General features: G+C 40.3%; 1 protein-coding gene across 6 annotated transcripts in view; it reads left to right on the plus strand.

Moving 5' to 3' along the window:
- tecta (tectorin alpha) overlaps nucleotides 1-19,183 on the plus strand; it is a 68,328-nt gene that overhangs the window by 4,537 nt on the left and 44,608 nt on the right. Inside the window, exons 1-9 of one of the 6 annotated variants that reach the window (XM_039778514.1) lie at nucleotides 3,673-3,736; nucleotides 4,735-4,848; nucleotides 7,083-7,123; nucleotides 8,205-8,347; nucleotides 8,522-8,661; nucleotides 10,599-10,780; nucleotides 12,287-12,543; nucleotides 12,659-12,785; nucleotides 12,876-12,992. In XM_039778514.1, coding sequence (XP_039634448.1) covers nucleotides 7,122-7,123; nucleotides 8,205-8,347; nucleotides 8,522-8,661; nucleotides 10,599-10,780; nucleotides 12,287-12,543; nucleotides 12,659-12,785; nucleotides 12,876-12,992 — 968 coding nt within the window. In that variant the 5' untranslated portion in view covers nucleotides 3,673-3,736; nucleotides 4,735-4,848; nucleotides 7,083-7,121. Of the gene's footprint in view, nucleotides 1-3,626; nucleotides 3,737-4,734; nucleotides 7,124-8,204; nucleotides 8,348-8,521; nucleotides 8,662-10,598; nucleotides 10,781-12,286; nucleotides 12,544-12,658; nucleotides 12,786-12,875; nucleotides 13,016-19,183 lie in introns of those variants that run through there. The other 5 variants (XM_039778519.1, XM_039778515.1, XM_039778517.1 and 2 more) reach the window with 5 other exon arrangements.

The following is a 19,183-nucleotide window of genomic DNA, read 5'->3' on the forward strand; positions in this document are numbered from 1 at the left end:
TCCAGGATCTGTCCGGGCTCCATGTGTCCTTCCTTCCTTGTCTTTCTTGGTGTGGATCCGGTGGTTATGTCCATGTGCATGGTCGTGTCTATTCCTTTCTGTGTCCGTGTCCTCTGTGTGTCTCTCTGTGCTAGTCTGTGTGTGTCTCCGTGTTCCTCCTGTCCTTCTGTGTCTGTGCTTGTGTGTGTCTGGATTCGTGTGTTCTCTCTTCCGTGTCCTCCACATGTGTCTGTGTGCTCCACTGTGTGTCCTCTGTCTCCCAATTGTCTCATACCTCCCAGTTGTTTGTGTGTGTGTCTGTCTCTCCCCCGTCCTCTGTTCCACTTTGATTCATGTGTGGTCCCTCATCTCTTCCTGGGACTTATATGTGTGTGTCTTTGTGCGTGTGTGTGGGTGGGTCTCTCTCTGTCTCTCTCTCTGTGTGTGTCTCTGTGTCTCTGTCTCTCTCTGTGGGGGGTGTGTCTCTCTCTCTCTCTCTCTCTCTCTCTCTCTCTCTCTCTGTCTGTCTGCTGTGTGTGTGTGTGTATGTGTGTGGTGTTGTGTGTGTGGGTTTTTGTTGTGTGTGTTTTTGTGTGTGTTTTTTTGTTGTTGTGTGTGTGGTGGTGTGTTGTGTTTTGTTGTGATGTGTAGTGTATGTGTGTGTGTGTGTGTGTGTATGTATGTGTGTGTGTGTATGTGGTGTGGTGGTTGTGTGGTGTATGTATGTGTATATATGTATTTTTTTTTTTTTTTTTTTTTTTTTTTTTTTGCTTTTGTGTATGTGTGTGTATGTATATATGTATGTATGTAGTGTATATTTCTGTTATATTATATATATATATATATATATCTCTCTTTCTCCATTATATATATATATATTGTCCATGTTATTCTTTCTATTATGTATATGTGTGTATGTATGTGTATATATGTATATATATGTGTATATATATATGTGTATATGTGTATATATGTATATATATATGTGTATATATGTATATGTATGTATATGTATATATATATGTATGTGTGTATATATATATGTGTATATATGTGTATATGTATGTGTGTATATATGTATATATGTATGTGTGTATATATGTATATATGTATGTGTGTATATATATATGTATGTGTGTATATATGTATATATATGTGTGTGTGTATATATGTATATATATGTGTGTGTGTATATATGTATATATATGTATATATATGTGTATGTATATATGTATATATATATATATGTATATATATGTATATATATATATATGTGTATATATATGTATATGTATGTGTGTGTATGTATGTGTGTATGCGCCTTTTTAAAAGTTAATCCTTGAATTTAAATAACAACATGAGGATTAGCCTAATTGTCTCCATGTCAGTTATGAGAGTCTTCACGAGATGTCTGCAGGGCGGCGACCGGTGATTCACTGGTGACATAACTATTTACAGGATTTCCTTTATTTAGAAGCTGTGTTTTTGTACATTGTCGGCAGTGAAGTAGCGGCCTAACTTGTGTAAGAGGCCCGTCAGGTGATCACGCACCAGCTGTGACGTGTTTTTAAACTCCTCACTTTCTTCCAGCTACTGTGACAAACTATGAAACCTGTCAAAGGCACCCACCTTTACTGTAGCTCTCCTCTCCCACAGTTTCAGTTTTTCCATGAAACCAGCCACTTTGTGACAATCCACAGATAGAATTTATTTACAGTATTGCACAGTCACATGTTTTATCAGTTGTGGTTTGTGTTTTGTCCATGTGGTCTACTGGGGGCAGTGCTGATCGTAGAGTCTGACAGCAGCAGGCAGGGAAGACCTGCGGTATCTCTCCGTGACGCAGCGCGGGTGCAGCAGCCTGTCAATGAAAGGAGCTGTTCAGTGCTGACCGAGTGTATTGCATGGGGTGGGAGGAGTCGTCCATCATGGAGGATACTTTTGACACTATCCTCCTGTCACCCACCACCTCCACGGCGTCAAGGGGGCAACCAAGAAGAACAGAGCTGGCCTTCTTAATTATTATTTAATTATGTATTTTTTAAAAGAATAGGCTAATTTAAAACTGTATAAATACTACTAATCGATGAGTTGATCACAGGGGTCGAACGTTACCAAGTACATTTACTCAAGTACTAATTAGTACAATTCGAGTTACTTTTTTTTTTGACGAATGTTGTGACTTTTCAGATAACGAGGAAAAAAATGAAATAAAATTCAACTAGTGGTTTCCAACCTTTTTTGGCTTCTGCAAAAAAAAATATTATCTTTTGGCTCATTCTCACATTTCAGATGTTTATGATTCATTAGCAGTTTCCAACAGTAATCCCTTCAACAGTAATACATTTCCCCTGTTAGCTTCTCAGGTGGTTTGATTTAAATAATGGTCATGGTCCAAAAAGGTAAAAAAATAAATAAAAAAACAGTGCAAAATTGATACAGATTTGTATTGCAGACTAAACTAAGTGGTTAAAATGGAGATCCACCTCCAGCAGCTACAACATTAAAATGCTACTTATGCATTGATGCATCAACATTAACAATCTAAAACTAAATGTAATAATAGGATATAAAATATATGTCAAAGAGCCAATTTTTCTTTTAATACTTTTAAGTGCATTCAGCTGATGATACTCCTGTACTTTTACTGAGGTAGGTTTTTATATGCAGAAATTTTGCATTGTTTGATTGTTGTGTTGGTACTTTTTGGTAGTAGTCTCCACATACATGGTAGTCTCTTACTTTGTGTACCTTTTTTTAATGGTAGGGAAAAAGAGGATCAACTGAACTTTTTTACTGCACAACACCACTGCCATCTGGTGGCATTTTGGGGTAGACCTATTCCGTTCAACTAAAGCTACTGTCGAGTAGGCTACTTCTGCTGCCAGTCATTCTAAATTAAGTCAAATGGATGAATACAGATACAGATATATATAATATTGGATATCTTTCTGTATTTGGTGAAAACAATAATTTACCCAGCTTCTTCCCTTCTCAAGCCTATATGACCATTGCAAATCTTGTAGCCTATGCTGTATTTTCATTTGTAAAAAATTACTAATACAAACTTATAAGTCAATTTTTTTTTAATGAACTATTTTTATAATATTGGATGTTTTTACAAAAACAAGCCAAGCTGTATGTTTTATTGAAATTACATTATCAAGAGGATGAACTTCAGGTTGTCTTTGACCTACATGACTTGTTATTGTTGTGCAACATTTAAATACTAATAACACATTATGAAGTGTAATGTTTTAGGTTTGCTTAAACTCTTAAGGACCAAGCCACAGAGCCTACATTGAATGCAAATGTAAAACAGTTTTGCTAAATAATACTTAATGCAGGACTTATTATTTTTCTCTTGTGATGTTTTAACATAACCTAAATAATTGATTTCCTTCCATTACTGCACTGAACTTCAAATGTAAACAACCTTTTATTTTGGTGTTATGTATCTCTCTTTATTGCATAAACTTGCTGAGATTTACAACTGCCTTCAATTCATTGAATTGAATCAAGTTTTCAACTTCAGGAAGAAAAAATAAGAAATATATTACTTTTACATAGAATCACTGGGTTTATTTGGCTCGTTAATGCCTGGATTATTTGTTTTGAAAATAACGTACAGTAAGGAAGACGGGAAAAAACAAGACATTTAAGCAACGTCACTTCCGGAAAAGTAGGCGTGTCTTAAACTGTCAACTAACTGAAGAACAACAAAAACAAACACCACACCGAGGGGGTTCTGGGGACGGTGAGTGCAATGATGTCAAAATCCGTTACATAATACAATATGAAAGGGAGCGTTGTTGTCATGATAATGACTCGATTTTAGCAGCCACTGAAATCTCAATACCTTTCCCGATATAAATGTGAAGGTAGCTGAACAACCTGGTAACGTTACTTCAAACATGTTTTCTAGGTTGACAGTAACTTACTGTCGTAACTGCGTAGCTGTGAAATGAATGCATGCCGCTACCTTCAAAATGTCGCCGTTAAATTCGTAATTTTGTAATTTGTTTTTTGCACAAGCAACATTAGACAACCAGGCCTCGGTCATATAACCAGCCCCCCAAAAAACGTTCCGTGCTTATCTTGCTTGAAGAATGTTCCGCTGAACCCTGTCGATAAACCTTGTAGTTAAATTTGGCCTCGCTTGCTAGCAAGTGGATACAACGGGTACAGAAATACTTTCTATCCGTATTGAATCGTTGTGGGTTGCCATTTAATTCGGCATTAATAACATCAATACAACGCTACTTTTACTTTATGTAAAACAGACTGTAAGTCTTGAAATGGGTTTAGCGTTGTTACCACTAAACTACACCGCGGAGGGCAGTAGGGAGTAGAGTCTAAAGTTCAACTTTTATTGTGAAAAATAACTTGCTGCTTGTTAGGTGTGCCGACTTAAAGAAAGGCTAAAGAAGAAACTTCTCAAACGACAATTATATGTGAAAATACCCCGGTGACCCGAGAGATGTAACATTATATGGACAAGTTTTAAATAGATGCTTTTCTTTCTATAATGGAGAATGTCCGTCTGGCATATGTTTCTGAAACCTTTTTGGCCCTGCCAGGAAGCCAGCTGTCACTCTACCGGTCTTTTGTCAGCTTTATAAAGCAAAAGTTTCACTCCTTCCATTCATATACTATAAAGCTGTCAAAGACATTGTATCCATACATGAATGTAAATTAGTTTTCTCTGATTCCCAAACCCAAGTTTTTTTTTTTTTTTTTTTTTTTTTTTATTAGATGGTCTTCTTGTTTCATTAAAGTTCTCATCAACATTTTCTCTCGGTGGCAGAGGAGATGTGACCTGATGTGCAGTTGAAAACAGGCTTTCCTTTGGTCTCTGCTACATCAGAGGTATGAATTGGGGCATCTGTGAAACAAGAAACTATCTATGACAGAAACATCAGACAGAGTCCGGACGCAATGCTCAGCCGTTTTGCAAAAACACCACCTCAGGTGGGCTGAGTCTAAGATGATCAGACCCCATGTGTCTGAAACTGATAGGGCTGATGAGGGGCTGATCGGGGTTGAAGAGAGAGGGCGAGACCTTGGCACCTGGTTGCTGTGTGTTGACACAAAGTTGAGGTTGTATGCGGTTATGAATGACGTCATCACAAAATCGTACTACTGCAAATCGAAAAATCATCTTTGCATACTAATTGGTTAATGCACATGCACTAAATCAGGAAGAATTACTGTGACTAAGCCGCTTTAATTGTGACACTACTACTGACACTACTACTACTATTAGTAATACTCAGGGTTCCCGCGTGATCTTAAAGTCTAAAGAAGTTTAAAATTTCAAAATCAAAACTTCAGGCCTTTTTAAAAAGTCTTAAATTCACAAAGTGTTGTGTTCTAGCTCTTAAATAATTTTAAATGGGTCTTAATTTTCCTACGTCAATGTAACGCTATCTAATGCTCATTGAAATGTTCCCGCAGCGCTTTAGAAAGGGTGAGTGTTGCTGTAGTTATTTTCTGTTGCTAGTCCAAATACTATTTGCTGTATTACGACTACAAATGAGACCAAAATGCAACTTATATTGCAGCCAATCTAGACACAAGTCCTATAATGCCCATGAGGAAAACGGGGAATTTTTTCAGACAGTTTCCGGACTCTGACAACGGACTTTGTTTTTGATGTTGTGATAAAGGTCTTAAATTTCATTCACAATGGTCTTTTAAAAGTCTTATTTGACTTGGTGAAACCTGTAGAAACCTATTGCTGCTACACTACTACCACCTTAATTTCTACTGCTTTTTATGCTATTTATTTATTCCACTGTGATGTTATTTCTACTGCAGGGCAGCAGTACGTTACGGCTACATTGAAAAGCTACATTTAGGCATTTTTGATTATAACAGCATTGATTATCCTAAATTATTAAGTTTTCTGTTAATCGACTAATCGGTTAGTCAGCTTATTTTTTCAGCACTACAAAAAATGACTCCACAGGAACAAGTGCTTCACTGAGAAGAAGTGCATTGGTGCAACTGTGCACCTGCTCTTGTCAGTGCTGCTTTGCCTCTCACGTTTCTGCTTCTGTGTCTTGTAGGTTGTTGATGGGTTATTTTTAGATCTTTCTATCCAACACCTACACAGAAGAAAAATGTCTGCCAACAGGAGCAATAAGACCAAGTGAAATGGTTTGACGATGGTGCAAATCCTGTTGTCAAGTCCTGTACAGTACATACGTAGACACGTGGATGCATTTAAACTGTTTTGTCTGCTCAGTTGTTTTTTACTTTACCTAACCAGGGATGGGGCTGCAAATTACCTTGAGCTAGACGTGCTGTATATATCTGTTGCACTTTTCAGTGTTTGTCTGTTTTTTCCCCTTTTTATACTCAAATACAAAGTGACTGCTCTTGCTTTAACCACTACTCCTTCTGTTTCTACTGCTAAAAGACATTTGGCAAATTTTAATCCAGCTCTGTGTCATTACAGTGTGTGCAGTAGGGAAGGAGCACGCCGTTCTTCTAAACACACTGCCCACACAAAGATGACACCGAGCTGGATTAAATGTTGCAAAGTATCCCTGCCTTTTGTTCCTGTATCAACACCGACCACATTACTGTAAATGTTCTGTGGTTAGCTAGGCAGCTAATTTCACCAGTCATTAAACAAATATTACAATTGCATACAATTATTGCTAATATTATTACTACTATTTTCAAAGAGTTTTCCTACTAATACTACTGAATAAAAAAAAAATCCTTTGCAATTGGCAACACAAGGTCACTAATATATATTCCTCAACTGGGTTGACAAAATATGTTTTTACTTCCTAAGCGAATTTAGTTAACAATGTTGTCTGTATACATCAAATTTGTTTGGGCACCTAAAAAGTAAAAAGTGAAATTGAGGATTGTTCAGAAAAATGCCTTCCTTTTTACCTACAGCATAAAGGCTTCAGTGAAGCTGGCTAATGGCCTGTAGAGTTCAGCCGGTTGAGCTGGTCGCACGGCTTCCACTTTAAATGACCATACAAGTGGTTTTTCATGTTTGGGCCTTTTAAACAACAAATGTGTAGGTCCAAACATTTTCTACAGGGCGTTTGTCTGTGTGTGACCCTTTCATGTTATAGGCAAAGACTGAACGTGTCCTGAGGGAGAAAACTCTAAAAATGTAAGCTGCATCTGTTTTTTTGGAAGTTGCTCCTATGTTTGACCTATATCTTGTATAGTTTGTGATTATTGAAGCTCTTCAACGGTGGGCTGGCAACATGCAAAGTTACTAATTGCAGAAATAGATCTATAGACACGATCACAAGGTTTGTTTACAATAACTCCTGCGTCCCGTACATACAATTTAACAACGCTGAGCAAACGGGGAAAGTGGAACAACTGAATATACTCTCATCTCATTCATCTAAAGTGCATGCTTGATGCTTTTATAGGTCCACACCTTCACTAATGTTAGGTTGGAGACCTGGTTTACCTGTTAGGCCACCGACTAAAGAAAATGACACCACCCAAACTAGCAGTCAGTCTGACTGGCGATGACATGACACTAGATTTAGTTTATCAAAGACATTAGCAAAGCAACACAGTACAGAAAATAGACGTCAGAAACGTCAGATAGGCCAGACCACCGTGTTGAACTACATATCTTTAAACGTTACAGTTACGGCTGAAAATGACAACAGACATGAAAAAGTTTGCCCATTTTACATATCTCCACAATTCCAATCAACTGTAATTTGTCTACCTGGGATTGATTTTTGTGTAAGTGCAATGTCATGGTGATTTGCTTTATAGCTAGTGTCAGCCCATTCCCCAAAAAAACCAAACCAAATAAAGTATTTCCTATTTGAGTAATGTTTGCTATATAAAACTACAGTCCCCAGCAGTTTTTTATGTAATTACTGATCCGTAAAAAATTATACTATATACATTTGTGACTTGTTTTTAGAGACGTAAAACTTTAATAGGAACATACTTTAGGGGTTCAGGCATGAGTCCCACAGGCAGGGTAGGAAGTCAGTTTTGGTCTTTTCATGGGATTTGTCAATAATAACAACATACTGTATATATCACCGGCCTTATCCTTTAAACAGTAACAACAGAGCAACCCTGATCTGACCCAGGGCCTGGTGTACTGCAAGTTAGTAGAACAAAGGCTCCAAAGTTTGAAAATAAACAAAAGAAATGAACTGACTGTGTTGTTTGCATCCTTTGTTTTGTCTCTCCCTTGGATACCTGCTTAGGGCTGCGACCATGGAGTCGTCCTCTGATGAAGAAGAGGGGTGCACCTTCATCCAAGTCCTGAGTGAGAAATACAACCCGGAGAATTTCCCCTACGGCCAAGGAGTAGTGGTAATGCCCAGCCCACCAGGGTCCCCTGTCAAAGGTGAGGGATGAATTATGTCAGAGTTATGATCACCAGTAAGTTGACTGTGCTAAGTGAGCACTGACTTCACCTTAGTCTTTACATTTTCATGTCAAAAGCACAGATTAAAGTGTAAAGCACCTGTGTTTTTTAAAGCGGGGTTAAGTTTACTGAACTAAGTTTGTTTGCTCGCAGGTCGCCTGTTCTTGCCCAATATGCTGGTTCTGAGTGATGCTGGAATCAGAAAAGCCGGTGACAGGTCAGACATTGCAGCGTTCTGTGCCCATGTGCTAGAGCTGGATCTGTCCCACAATCAACTTAACGACTGGGCAGAGGTAGGTGTCCTTTAAAGACTTGCATTTATTGTAGTCTACATCCTCGACGTTCCACTTCCGGGATTGCTCCGGTGCCGCAGGAAATTCCGCCGGATGCATGTAAACTTAAACTCCGGTGGATTTCTGAGGACTATGGTTAACTGCTCCTCAGATCTCTGCAGGGTAAATCCAGACAGCTAACTAGACTATCTGTCCAATCTGAGTTTTCTGTTGCACGACTAAAACAACCTTTTGAACGTACACATGTTGCACCAAAACAAGTTCCTTCCCGAGGCTATTTTGCAGCGGCACTGTGCGGAGCTTAGCGCCGCCTATGACAATTGTGATTGGTTTAAAGAAGTGCCAATAAACCAGAGCACATTTTTCTCCCATCCCGGAAATGCTGTGTGGACTAGCCAGACCCTCCTCCGCACTGTGGAGGATGGTCTGGCAAAGCGAGACTATATTTGTAGTAATATTTCTCAAAAGCAGAGCTTCTCCAGAGACAGAAGTTATCTCATGTATTTTACGCTATCCACAACTGGCCCAGCTCTATGTTAGCTTAATGTTAATATATATCTACAGTATGACATTATATGGGTTAGGGTTACCAGACCTATCTCCACAGCGCTTCGGAGGAGGGTCTGGCCCCTCCACACAGACTCCTGGGTAGGAGAAAAAAACGGTCTGGGTTGTTTGCTTTTCTTGAAACCAATCACAATGGTCTTGGGCTGCGCTAATCTCGAGTCACAAAAAAGGGGGATCTGTTAGAGATGCCTTAAACATATTCTTTGTAAATCTTTACAATCATTTCCTGAGAGAACCAAGCAGGCCTGCCTTGTTGTATACATTTTGTTAAAACATGCCAATTTCAGCGTGTGCCATTAGCTTGCTAGCTCGGAGGTTCCGGTTGCTGTTCCCCTAAGCGACCGGAGTTTAGAACGTAAAAACAAATAGCGGAAAGTGCGGGACATCCGGCAGAACTATCCCGTAAATGAACAGTCGTCGATCCAGACTATTTGACTTGAGTATGAGACGCCTATCATGTTGGATGTTACCACCTGAAGAAAACAATTTAAAATGCAGTTAAAAGGTTTAGGCAGCTAATCCGAATTGTATCAGGTCCTGTTGCCAGAGTTGTACACCACAGAAATGTTTAAAGCGCCCATATTATGCTCATTTTCAGGTTCATAACTGTATTTTAAGGTTGTACCAGAATAGGTTTACATGGTTTAATTTTCAAAAAACACCATATTTTTGTTGTACTGCACAGCTCTCTCTCACTGCTGCAGATCCTCTTTTCACCTGGTTTCTGTTTTAGCTACAGAGTGAGACCTCTTTTCATCTTCTTCTTCTGTACTATCTTTGATTGCACTCGCACATGCTCAGTAGTTCAGATGTAGATCATGTCAGCTAGCTAACTCTAGAGACAGTAAAAGAAAGCCTGTTTCTCCAACTTTGGTCAGTTACAAGGCAGGATTAGCTGGGAGACTTCTAAATGAGGGCACACATGTAAGTAGTTCTTTTGTAGATTATGGTGAACTTGTGTGTGTTGTAGCAGTGCTTTGCTATTGAGAACGACATAGCATGCTAGCGTTAGCATTAGCGTTAGCATTAGCATGCTAACGCTAATGCTAACGAGCTAACGGTTGTGGTTAGCCAGCTCATTTCGGACTGTGACGTCACAGTCCGAGCCGATTTTGAACAGCTCACTAGGAGACTGAAGGCAGGACACATTCAGAAACCGTATCTCACTCAAAACAGCATGGATGGATTTTTTTCAAAGTTTGTATGTGTGTGGAAGCACCAGAGACACAAAAGAACACCCCAAATCCCAGAAAAAGTGATTTTTTCATAATATGGGCACTTTAACAAAATCAAAGTTATATGTATTGTGTATATACCTAATGTTCTCTCTAAGGTTTATTTGTTTTCTATTAATGCTTGTGGGTTGCCAGATCTCCACCATTGTTTCCAACATCCCCCACTTGGAATTCCTCAATCTGAGCATGAACCCTCTGAGCGGCATAGAGCTGGAGCCCAGCATGGCTGAGGTGTTCTCCAGGGTCCGACAACTTGTCCTCATTAACACACAAGTCAGCTGGGACACCGTGCACACACTCACACAACAGGCACAAGAGTAAGTGATGAAACCTCTTAATGTGGCCTGTGGTTGCTTTTTTAATGGAATGACGTATGAAGTAAGGAAAAGACCAGTATTCACAGCAGATGTTTTTCCTTGTTTTATTAAAAAAAAAAAAAAAGTACAATGGTGATCATGCCAAAGATAGTAATACACAGTAGCTGAAAGTTACTAAAGAATTCGAAAGACATCAAGTTTTTCAGTCAAACCTACATAACACCGCTCTGCTGCTGTGAATACTCACTAGAGCAACCAATGTGTGTTAATCCGCAGCTAAAAATAGTCGCAAACAAATACACAATGTACTGCTGTACCAGCCTTCTTTAGTCTGGTTGTACTTAACCTGGGAGCGTTTACCGTCTTGATGCGGTTCGTTTGAGTTTGTTTGAGCGCTGAAATCGAACTCTGGTGCGGACCACACTGCTCCTCTCTGGTCCAACTTGAAGTGTTGGTCTTGGGCCGCTGTCAAGTGAACTCTGGAGCTGTTCATTTCTGGTGTGACGCCATTTGAACTAATCACAGGAAGCATACCGTTTTACATGTCATTTTATGGGTTTAAATGTTTTTCTTGTTTCGGTGACTGGTTAACTGGTAGCTTATTATCTTATTAGAGCCAGCCGTCTTCTGTGATAAGATCGTCCGATGGCAGAGTGTCTTCCTCGAAATGCTATCTAATACCCGCAGTCTTAACGAGACATACGTATGCCCAGTCCTCTCAGGGACATTGTCGTCCCCGCAGGATTCGGCAAGCAACCCTGGCAGGAGTGGCTCTGAGCTCGCCGCGCCACTCACGGAAAGCACCTGACTCCGGCTAGGAGACAATCACATGACTAGACTATGAAAATGCATATAGCCTATTTTTTTTTTTTATAGTTTAAATAAATATAAATGACAGAAATAAAAGTCAGACACATTTAATACTTTCAAAAAGTTTGGAAAAGTCGGCCTAAAGGGAAGCTGTTGCACCCCCCTTACTTCCAACGTCTCTGGGTCCTCTTAAATCTGCTGATACACGCTTCCTCATCAAGACCAACATGGACACACAACCTGACGGTGATGTACAATTTCCAGGTAGAAATTGTGAGGGTTTCGTTGTCTTATTACACTCCAACTGTATGACCAAAAATCAAATTCTGACCACCATGGCTTTTCTTTAACTATTTTGGACCGTTTGGCCTTTGTGATACCTGCTGAGCTCAGGTGTAGGAAATTCATTTTTAAAGATTTACATTTTCAGCAGGAACCAATGGTCTTGGGGCTGAGTGCCATAGATGGGGTAGGAGAAAGTATTAGAAGATGGACTTGCACATTGTTGTTTTTTGTCTATAGAATGACCGCATCCTTAACATAAACCCTTAATGTAGGGACTCAATCACAACAGATTAAACGTATACGCTCAAAATGAGCACAACAGATTTATCAGATGCAGATTTGACCTGAAAAATGTTTTATTGTACCTACTTTAATATTTCTCAAACTTAACCAATTCACCTTATCATCCAGGCTGGAGGAGCTTTTCCTGTGCCTGAATGGCTACAACACCGTGTCAGAATCCCAGACGTCCTGTCCGTCACTACGCCTGCTGCAGATTACAGACAACCAGCTGAAGGAATGGGCAGAAGTGAGAAAGTTGGGGCAGATGTACCCGAGTCTGAAAACACTGATTCTGGCCAATAACCGTGTGGATTCTGTGAGTGACACTCGGGAAACACTGGAGCAGCTCTTCCCCAACCTGCGCACCATCAACCTCAATAACTCAGGTCTGAGGGGGGTTATGAAGGCTGCGCACATTTTCATCTATCCATGTTCAATATTCCGTGCATGGTGTGAACTAAAAACTTTCTGTGGCCCTAAAACTCTGATATTGTTATTCAGGGCTTAGTAAATGGGAGGACATTGAAAGGCTGGCTTTCTTCCCTAAGCTGGAGGACATAAAAGCAAAGGGGATTCCTTTACTGCAGCCTTACACCACCCATGAGAGACGTTGCCTCCTTTTAGCACAGTGAGTCTGAACCTACACACACACACACACTCTGAATCCTTATTGCCCTTATTTACTATCTAATCTTCATACAAATGTCCCTACCTGCAGGCTGCCATCTGTAGTGTTGCTGAACGGAAGTGCAGTGTCTGATGGAGAGAGAGAGGATGCTGAGAGGCTTTTCATCCGGTACTACCAGGACTGCCCAGAACAGGAACTTCCTGAAAGGTACTCTGCCATACAATATGCTTGTATTATACACACCCATATTTATCACTTTACTCGTAGTTTTAAAGGAGGGCACCTTTAGTGATGGCTGTTTTTCAGGTGTTTTAAACTCTTGGATGTTACTTGTTCACAAAAAAAGTTAGTTATACATGCTTTAACACAACATTAAGGTGTGGCTATGCTTCATGATATAAAATAATATAAAATAATTTCTAATAATCATTTTTATTACTCCACTATATCTTTACATAGCAAATCTTTGTTTGTTGCTTTATTAATGTTCTGAATATCGAATACAGACCCTTTTAATGCCATGTAGAGATGCACCGATTACAAGTTTCTAGGCCGATTCCGATTTCCATTGAGTTAGGCCAGCCGATAACGATTTTAGCCGATTCCGATTTCATTTTTTCCTAACCACTTATTTATTTTCTATCTTTTTTTTATTAGAACATTTTGCACAGAACATAGAAAAAGTATATAAATGACTCCTGGTGTGGGAAATTCACACACATCTAAAGTGCAATGTTAGAACCATTTCCTCCTTTTCACATCCAATATCCAACTAAAAAAATGTGATTTGGGTTTTTGGTGTCATTTCTCCACGCCCTACTTTTTCCTTGCAGGTGTTGCATATTGCAAACTTGTTATCTTCTGCACACATGCTGAAGAATTTACAAACAGCTGATATGTTGCAGGTTAATTCACGAGGTTCCTTACATGTGCGAGAATAGCGCGGACATGCGCTTCACACCGCGAGCGGGTACGCGCGACACACGGCGGAAAAGTTGAGAGAAAGGAAAAAGAGACTGTGCTGTCTCGTCCGTGTGTGCGTGCGTCCTTGAGAACTGTAACTCGTATAACTTATGTTGTCAGTTAATTGTAGCGTTGACCGGCATGAAATCGGATGTCAGACTCACCTGCCAGTCGCCGGTCATGGCCGAGCACGTGAAAACCGGCCAATTCTGGTCACCTTCTGGTACATAACGCGTAACATTAGTTGTTTTCATAGTTAATATCAATCAGACTCCTGAGTACGTAGCAACAGGCGCAAGGATTTCACTTTTAGCCGGGCCTTTTAATTAGAGTAGTTAATACTGTTTGTTTCCTTTTGACGGTTTTCAACTGGTAGTCTCGCTAAAACAGACATGACTGATATCTTGTCGTGGAAGGCGACTAGCTTGTCTGGTTGGTTCTGACAATTTTGTAAAAGTAAAAATCTCAAGTTGTGCAAAAATTAAACATAGTATCCTATCTATCATGTTGATGATCTGTCAAGTATGTTGATCATAGACTATGCAGTATGTGATGTTGATTCATTGCAGGGACAGAGTACTCAGTGACTTTTAACAAGAGAGTGAGTGGTGCGGCGCACTGCACTCTCAATTTATCAGCTTGTCTCAACAGAAACGGTTATGCTTTCAAGATAATCTCGAGACAATCAAGTCAGGCAGGTATTATAGACTCAGTAGACTCAATAGGAAAGGCATTTGTCTATAATTTAGGCTTACAGGTTACGTATTTATTTACTATTCTCACAGACACATGGGCTTATTTCTTTCTTTGACTTTTGGTGTTCTTAATAAAATTATTCATAAACAACCCGAGAAAACTCGGCTCAGTATAGGCTAACAAACCGTGAACCACACTCCAACGATCTACACACCCAACCCCTCTCTCCCTTCCCACACACAGACACACAGGCTTAACAGGCCTGGGCCAACTTAAAATGCCTGTTGTGATTGGTCTGGATTTCATACATGATAGTAGCATAATAAATGTTGTCTTTACTCTTTTTCTTTTTTTTTTTTTTTTTTTTTTTTTAAGAAAGGGAAACAGTTTAGTTTTCTTTATGTATTTCAATGTTAATTTTAATAATAAAAAAAAGGTAAGAAAATACATATGTTTGTCCATTCATTTAGAATGGGCCAGTTGTACAAGGCCCGTTAGGCCCACCCACAACGTATCGACACTTGCTTCCACTTAGATGACTCATACCTCTGTGAACACCTTATAAAGATGTCACAATCGCTCTTTGTCCTCAATACATTTACAGTACATGATATACTATTTGGAAAGCCCTCCTCGGGCTGACAGCGGTCAAATAATTGTGCGCGCTCTTCACCGACTACATTCCACTTAACCTCAGCAGAATGTTGGAGAGGGATTTGTGAAGGAAGGTGTAGTCTCTGAGCGGGGGAAACTAACCTTTGGGAGACAATGCCACCAGTCTCTCCCTGCTCAATGAGTCCTTTGTGCTGGGAATTCTCTGATTGGGAAAAGTGATACACAAGGTAGCAGGTTTATTTTTTTTATTTTTTTTTTTTTATGTATACACCTACTCTGTCAACCTCAAACCTTAAGTTGAGAGATTGATTTGTTTTCTGATGTCACTGGAGCTGGAATAAATCTCCTGGCTATGAATTTTCCTATATGAATTGTCCTAATTATGGCAAAGAAAAGTAAATGTAAGATGTATTTGGGAATTATGCTGTGCATATTTTAAGCCATGTCACACATACAATAATATCCATCATACTTCGCTGCAACCATCCAAAAGCCTTTGGACTTGTTCATTTGACCAAATTCTATGTAAACGTCTCCTACGTATTTGTTATCTTGGTTTGGAGCCAGGTTCTCGGTGTAGGTCCAAGGTTAGGGATCACCATGACTGCATGGGGGTGTCGGACACGCTCGGTAAGCAGTGAACACACCGCTATCCCATTTCCTTTCGGATGGGTCTGTGGCCTTGCTACCCTGAGAGATCAGAGCGCTGCAGGGTGGGTCACAGCCTCTCAGGTGAACGCATCTGACACCGCCTGGCTTTGAGTAACTATAAACGCAGCTCAAACCATAAATCAGACTGGTAGAGCCTGATATACCTCAATCTCGAAAGGATGTACAGAGAATTGTGGAAATAGTAATCTGGGAAAAGAGTAAGGGGTTGTGGGACTAGGAAACGGAAATATAAAGAAAAAAAAAAGTGTTGGCTGGACAGGAAGGATTAGTTGCAGGGAAAGAATGAAAGCGAGGACTGGGTTGAAAAAGAAATCTGAGAGTCTGAGTATCCAGTAGAATAAGTAGAGAGAGACTGAAAGGGGACTGGACCTGGAACACGTTTGATATTGAGGGCCTGTCTGGGAGGGAAGAGAGGAAATCAACATTTTAACTTTTCATGGAGGTCATCTTTCAACTAGCGGACTGTAGAAATGAGAGAATGAGATGGGATGAAATGCCAAAAGAGAAGTTGGCTACGATCTGGGCTGCATAGTGTCTGTATCAGCTCCAAAACCTGCTACTTTACTGTCCATTATCGAAGAATGCTTGACAAAGACAGTGGAATACTGACTTGGTATCACCTGCAGCATTATTTGCTCCGTAATACATGCTAACCATCTTAAATGAAGCCTTTTAGCTAAATGGCTTCTCTTAGAATGGCACTTTGTGCACTGTGGCCTTAGAGGAGAATTCCCAGGGTGGACCACAAGTTTTGGCCAGAAACCCCAGGCCAGGGGATTGGCTTTGTAGGAGAGTTTTGGGGAGGGAAGGGAAATTGCTTTGATTGGCCCAGCTGTTACAGTAGCTTTGAAAGCACAGGCCTTTTCTCCTGGATTTTATTTAATCGTTCCTGGGTCCTTATCTCGAACACGCATTCCCCTGAGGTGGCTGCGAGCTTTCTCACGGCAAGCAAGAGGCAGAGAACTCGGTGTTTCTCTGCTGCTTAAACACACACTAGGTACGTTTCCATTTACCAGTTTTTTTATGCTCGTTTTTTTATTTGCTCATAAAACGACCTAAGTGGAGACACCAAATCTAAAATGCAGCAAAAAACATTATTGGCGGAGGTGGAGAAATTGGCACATCGAAAAAGAGGAGACGCAATAATGGCTGATGGGAGGAGAGCTTCTTCTATGGTAGATAAAACATGTTGTTCTTCCACTCACCGTTAACGCTTTGACTACATTGAAAGCGTAACGTATGCGGACCGTTCGCGGAGCGGATGTGCCGCTGAGTGTATCTTTAACTGGCTACACGTGCTGCGCGCGCACACACGCCGTATAATTGTGTTAAGCCTGGTTCACACGGGACGATTTTAAAATTGTCGGCCGATTTTTCCAATCCTGAGAGACCCCACACACGGTGATAAAAAATCACGGGTCTAACAGTTTTGGTCGTACAGTGTGTGGTGCGCAGCACACGGCAAAATCAACACATCACACACAAACCGATTTGACTCCCGAGCATTCCCAGGTCAGACGGGAAATCTCGCAAAATCCCTCGAGATCAAACGTGACTTCAGAGTAAACAATCATTGCGGACGAAGAGGATGCAGTGGCGATAGTTTGTACTGTGTTTTTAACCGAAAAGAAACGTTATCAAAAGAAAAGGCGATGGTCAAAGAAGACAACGCGAGCATGGACTATACTCAGCTACATCATGATATGGAGGTGATTTGTTTTTTCTCATAGTAATGTCATTAGGTATTACACAGATTAATAAACGTTCATATATTCGTTTCCATGTACTCTGGTGGACTGCAGTTGTGGATGTAGTTATGCCCATCGACTTTATTTATTTTACACAGGGGGCGTGCTCGTTTGTCCCCGGGGGACACCACACACGAGGAGAAATCGGGCCAAATAAATCCAACATGTTGGATATCCCCGATTTGAGATCGGAGCGGTCCCGACGTCCTTCCGAGCAGACGAGAGCAGTCTTAACACACCACACACGGCAGGAATATCTGATCAGATTATTTTACCATAATCGGAGCATCCTTAAGATTGTCGGGAGGGGTGAATCGGGGCTAAAATCGGCCTAATTATCCTGCCGTCTGTACTTTTTTTTGTTTCTTCAGTTTTTGGAGCCGACACAGCGCTGTGAAAAGTCAATCTACTATTAGCTGTTGTCAGAGGACGCAGGTGACAGGAAATAAGAAATAAAACCTGAAAGTCTCAAAACCACACTGCCAATACGCTCATTAACACTAGAAGTTCCGGAATTCCTTAACCACTAGAATTGCCATGCCATTTTGACCGCCAGATTCCAAACTCTATAATCTCTCATGATAAATACCTAATTGTGATATTAATGCATGTATTGTGTTAGGATATCTTTAGAAAAACGATATAACGCCAAAATGTGCATTTTTAACAAGTTTAATTAGACATTTGAGTAGTAGGCCTAATAGGCTACGTGTTTCAGTAATTCATATCATGGCATGGTAAACCGTAATTATAGGCTACATTCATATCTGAAAAATATGGTATGGAAATTCATTCTACATAACTCATAACAGGCAAATAACACCTAAAGTATCTTATTTGAACATTTATAACCTAACCTAACCTGGCACTGCCTCCATTTTGGCGTCTTCTGTGGTGCGCAGCGCTGGTCGGACCGTGCGCCGCTGCCCTTTTTCCCTCCATAAACTCTGCTCTCAGCTCCTCTGCCAGTTGCTGCATGAACTTCCTCCGGGACATTTTACTACTGGTGCACTCCTTGGAGAGGATGTGTGCAATGATTCCAGCCAGTTCGAGGATGTATAAAGTTATATGAACACATAGACAGCCACCGGCCATCTACGTGTACCTCGCCTTTCACAGAGCGAGCGCCCGGCGCTTGCATTCTGATTCAGAACGGAGTCCATCCATGCCGTATTTATTGTAGTAGCCTACGTTACGGAGTCTGGCTTTTCCTTCGGCCCATCGGTGATGCCTACACTTGTTACTCCAGACCGCTTGTGACGTTTCTCTGACAGAGACGATGATAGTTACTAAGCAACCAATATGCATCTTCAACCGCGCGGTAGATTAAAAACAATACTGCGAAAATCCGAGTGGTCAATTTGACCGTGTATGGCCAAAATAGGTAAAAGTGATTGTATTTTTTTTGCCTTTTGTGTAATGTGTATAAAAACAATGTTAAATTAAAATATATAGACTCTTTTAGGAAAAGTCAGGTACCAGCAGGATTGTATTTTTTTTATTCAGCAAAGTTATTACACATATAAATTTCAGAACGGTCAAAATGACCGTCCTGGCTGTTCTAGTGTTAAGTCGTTTCCTGTGTATCAGTAGTTTTAATTTAAAAGAAATATAGACACTTTATGATCCATTTCTGCGTAAAAGGGCTACACACACATCTCCGTGTAAAAAATATAAATAAATGACTGTCCTATTTTTACGCTT

Source organism: Perca fluviatilis, chromosome 16 (assembly GCF_010015445.1).
Source record: "Perca fluviatilis chromosome 16, GENO_Pfluv_1.0, whole genome shotgun sequence".
In the NCBI taxonomy this organism is placed as follows: domain Eukaryota; kingdom Metazoa; phylum Chordata; class Actinopteri; order Perciformes; family Percidae; genus Perca; species Perca fluviatilis.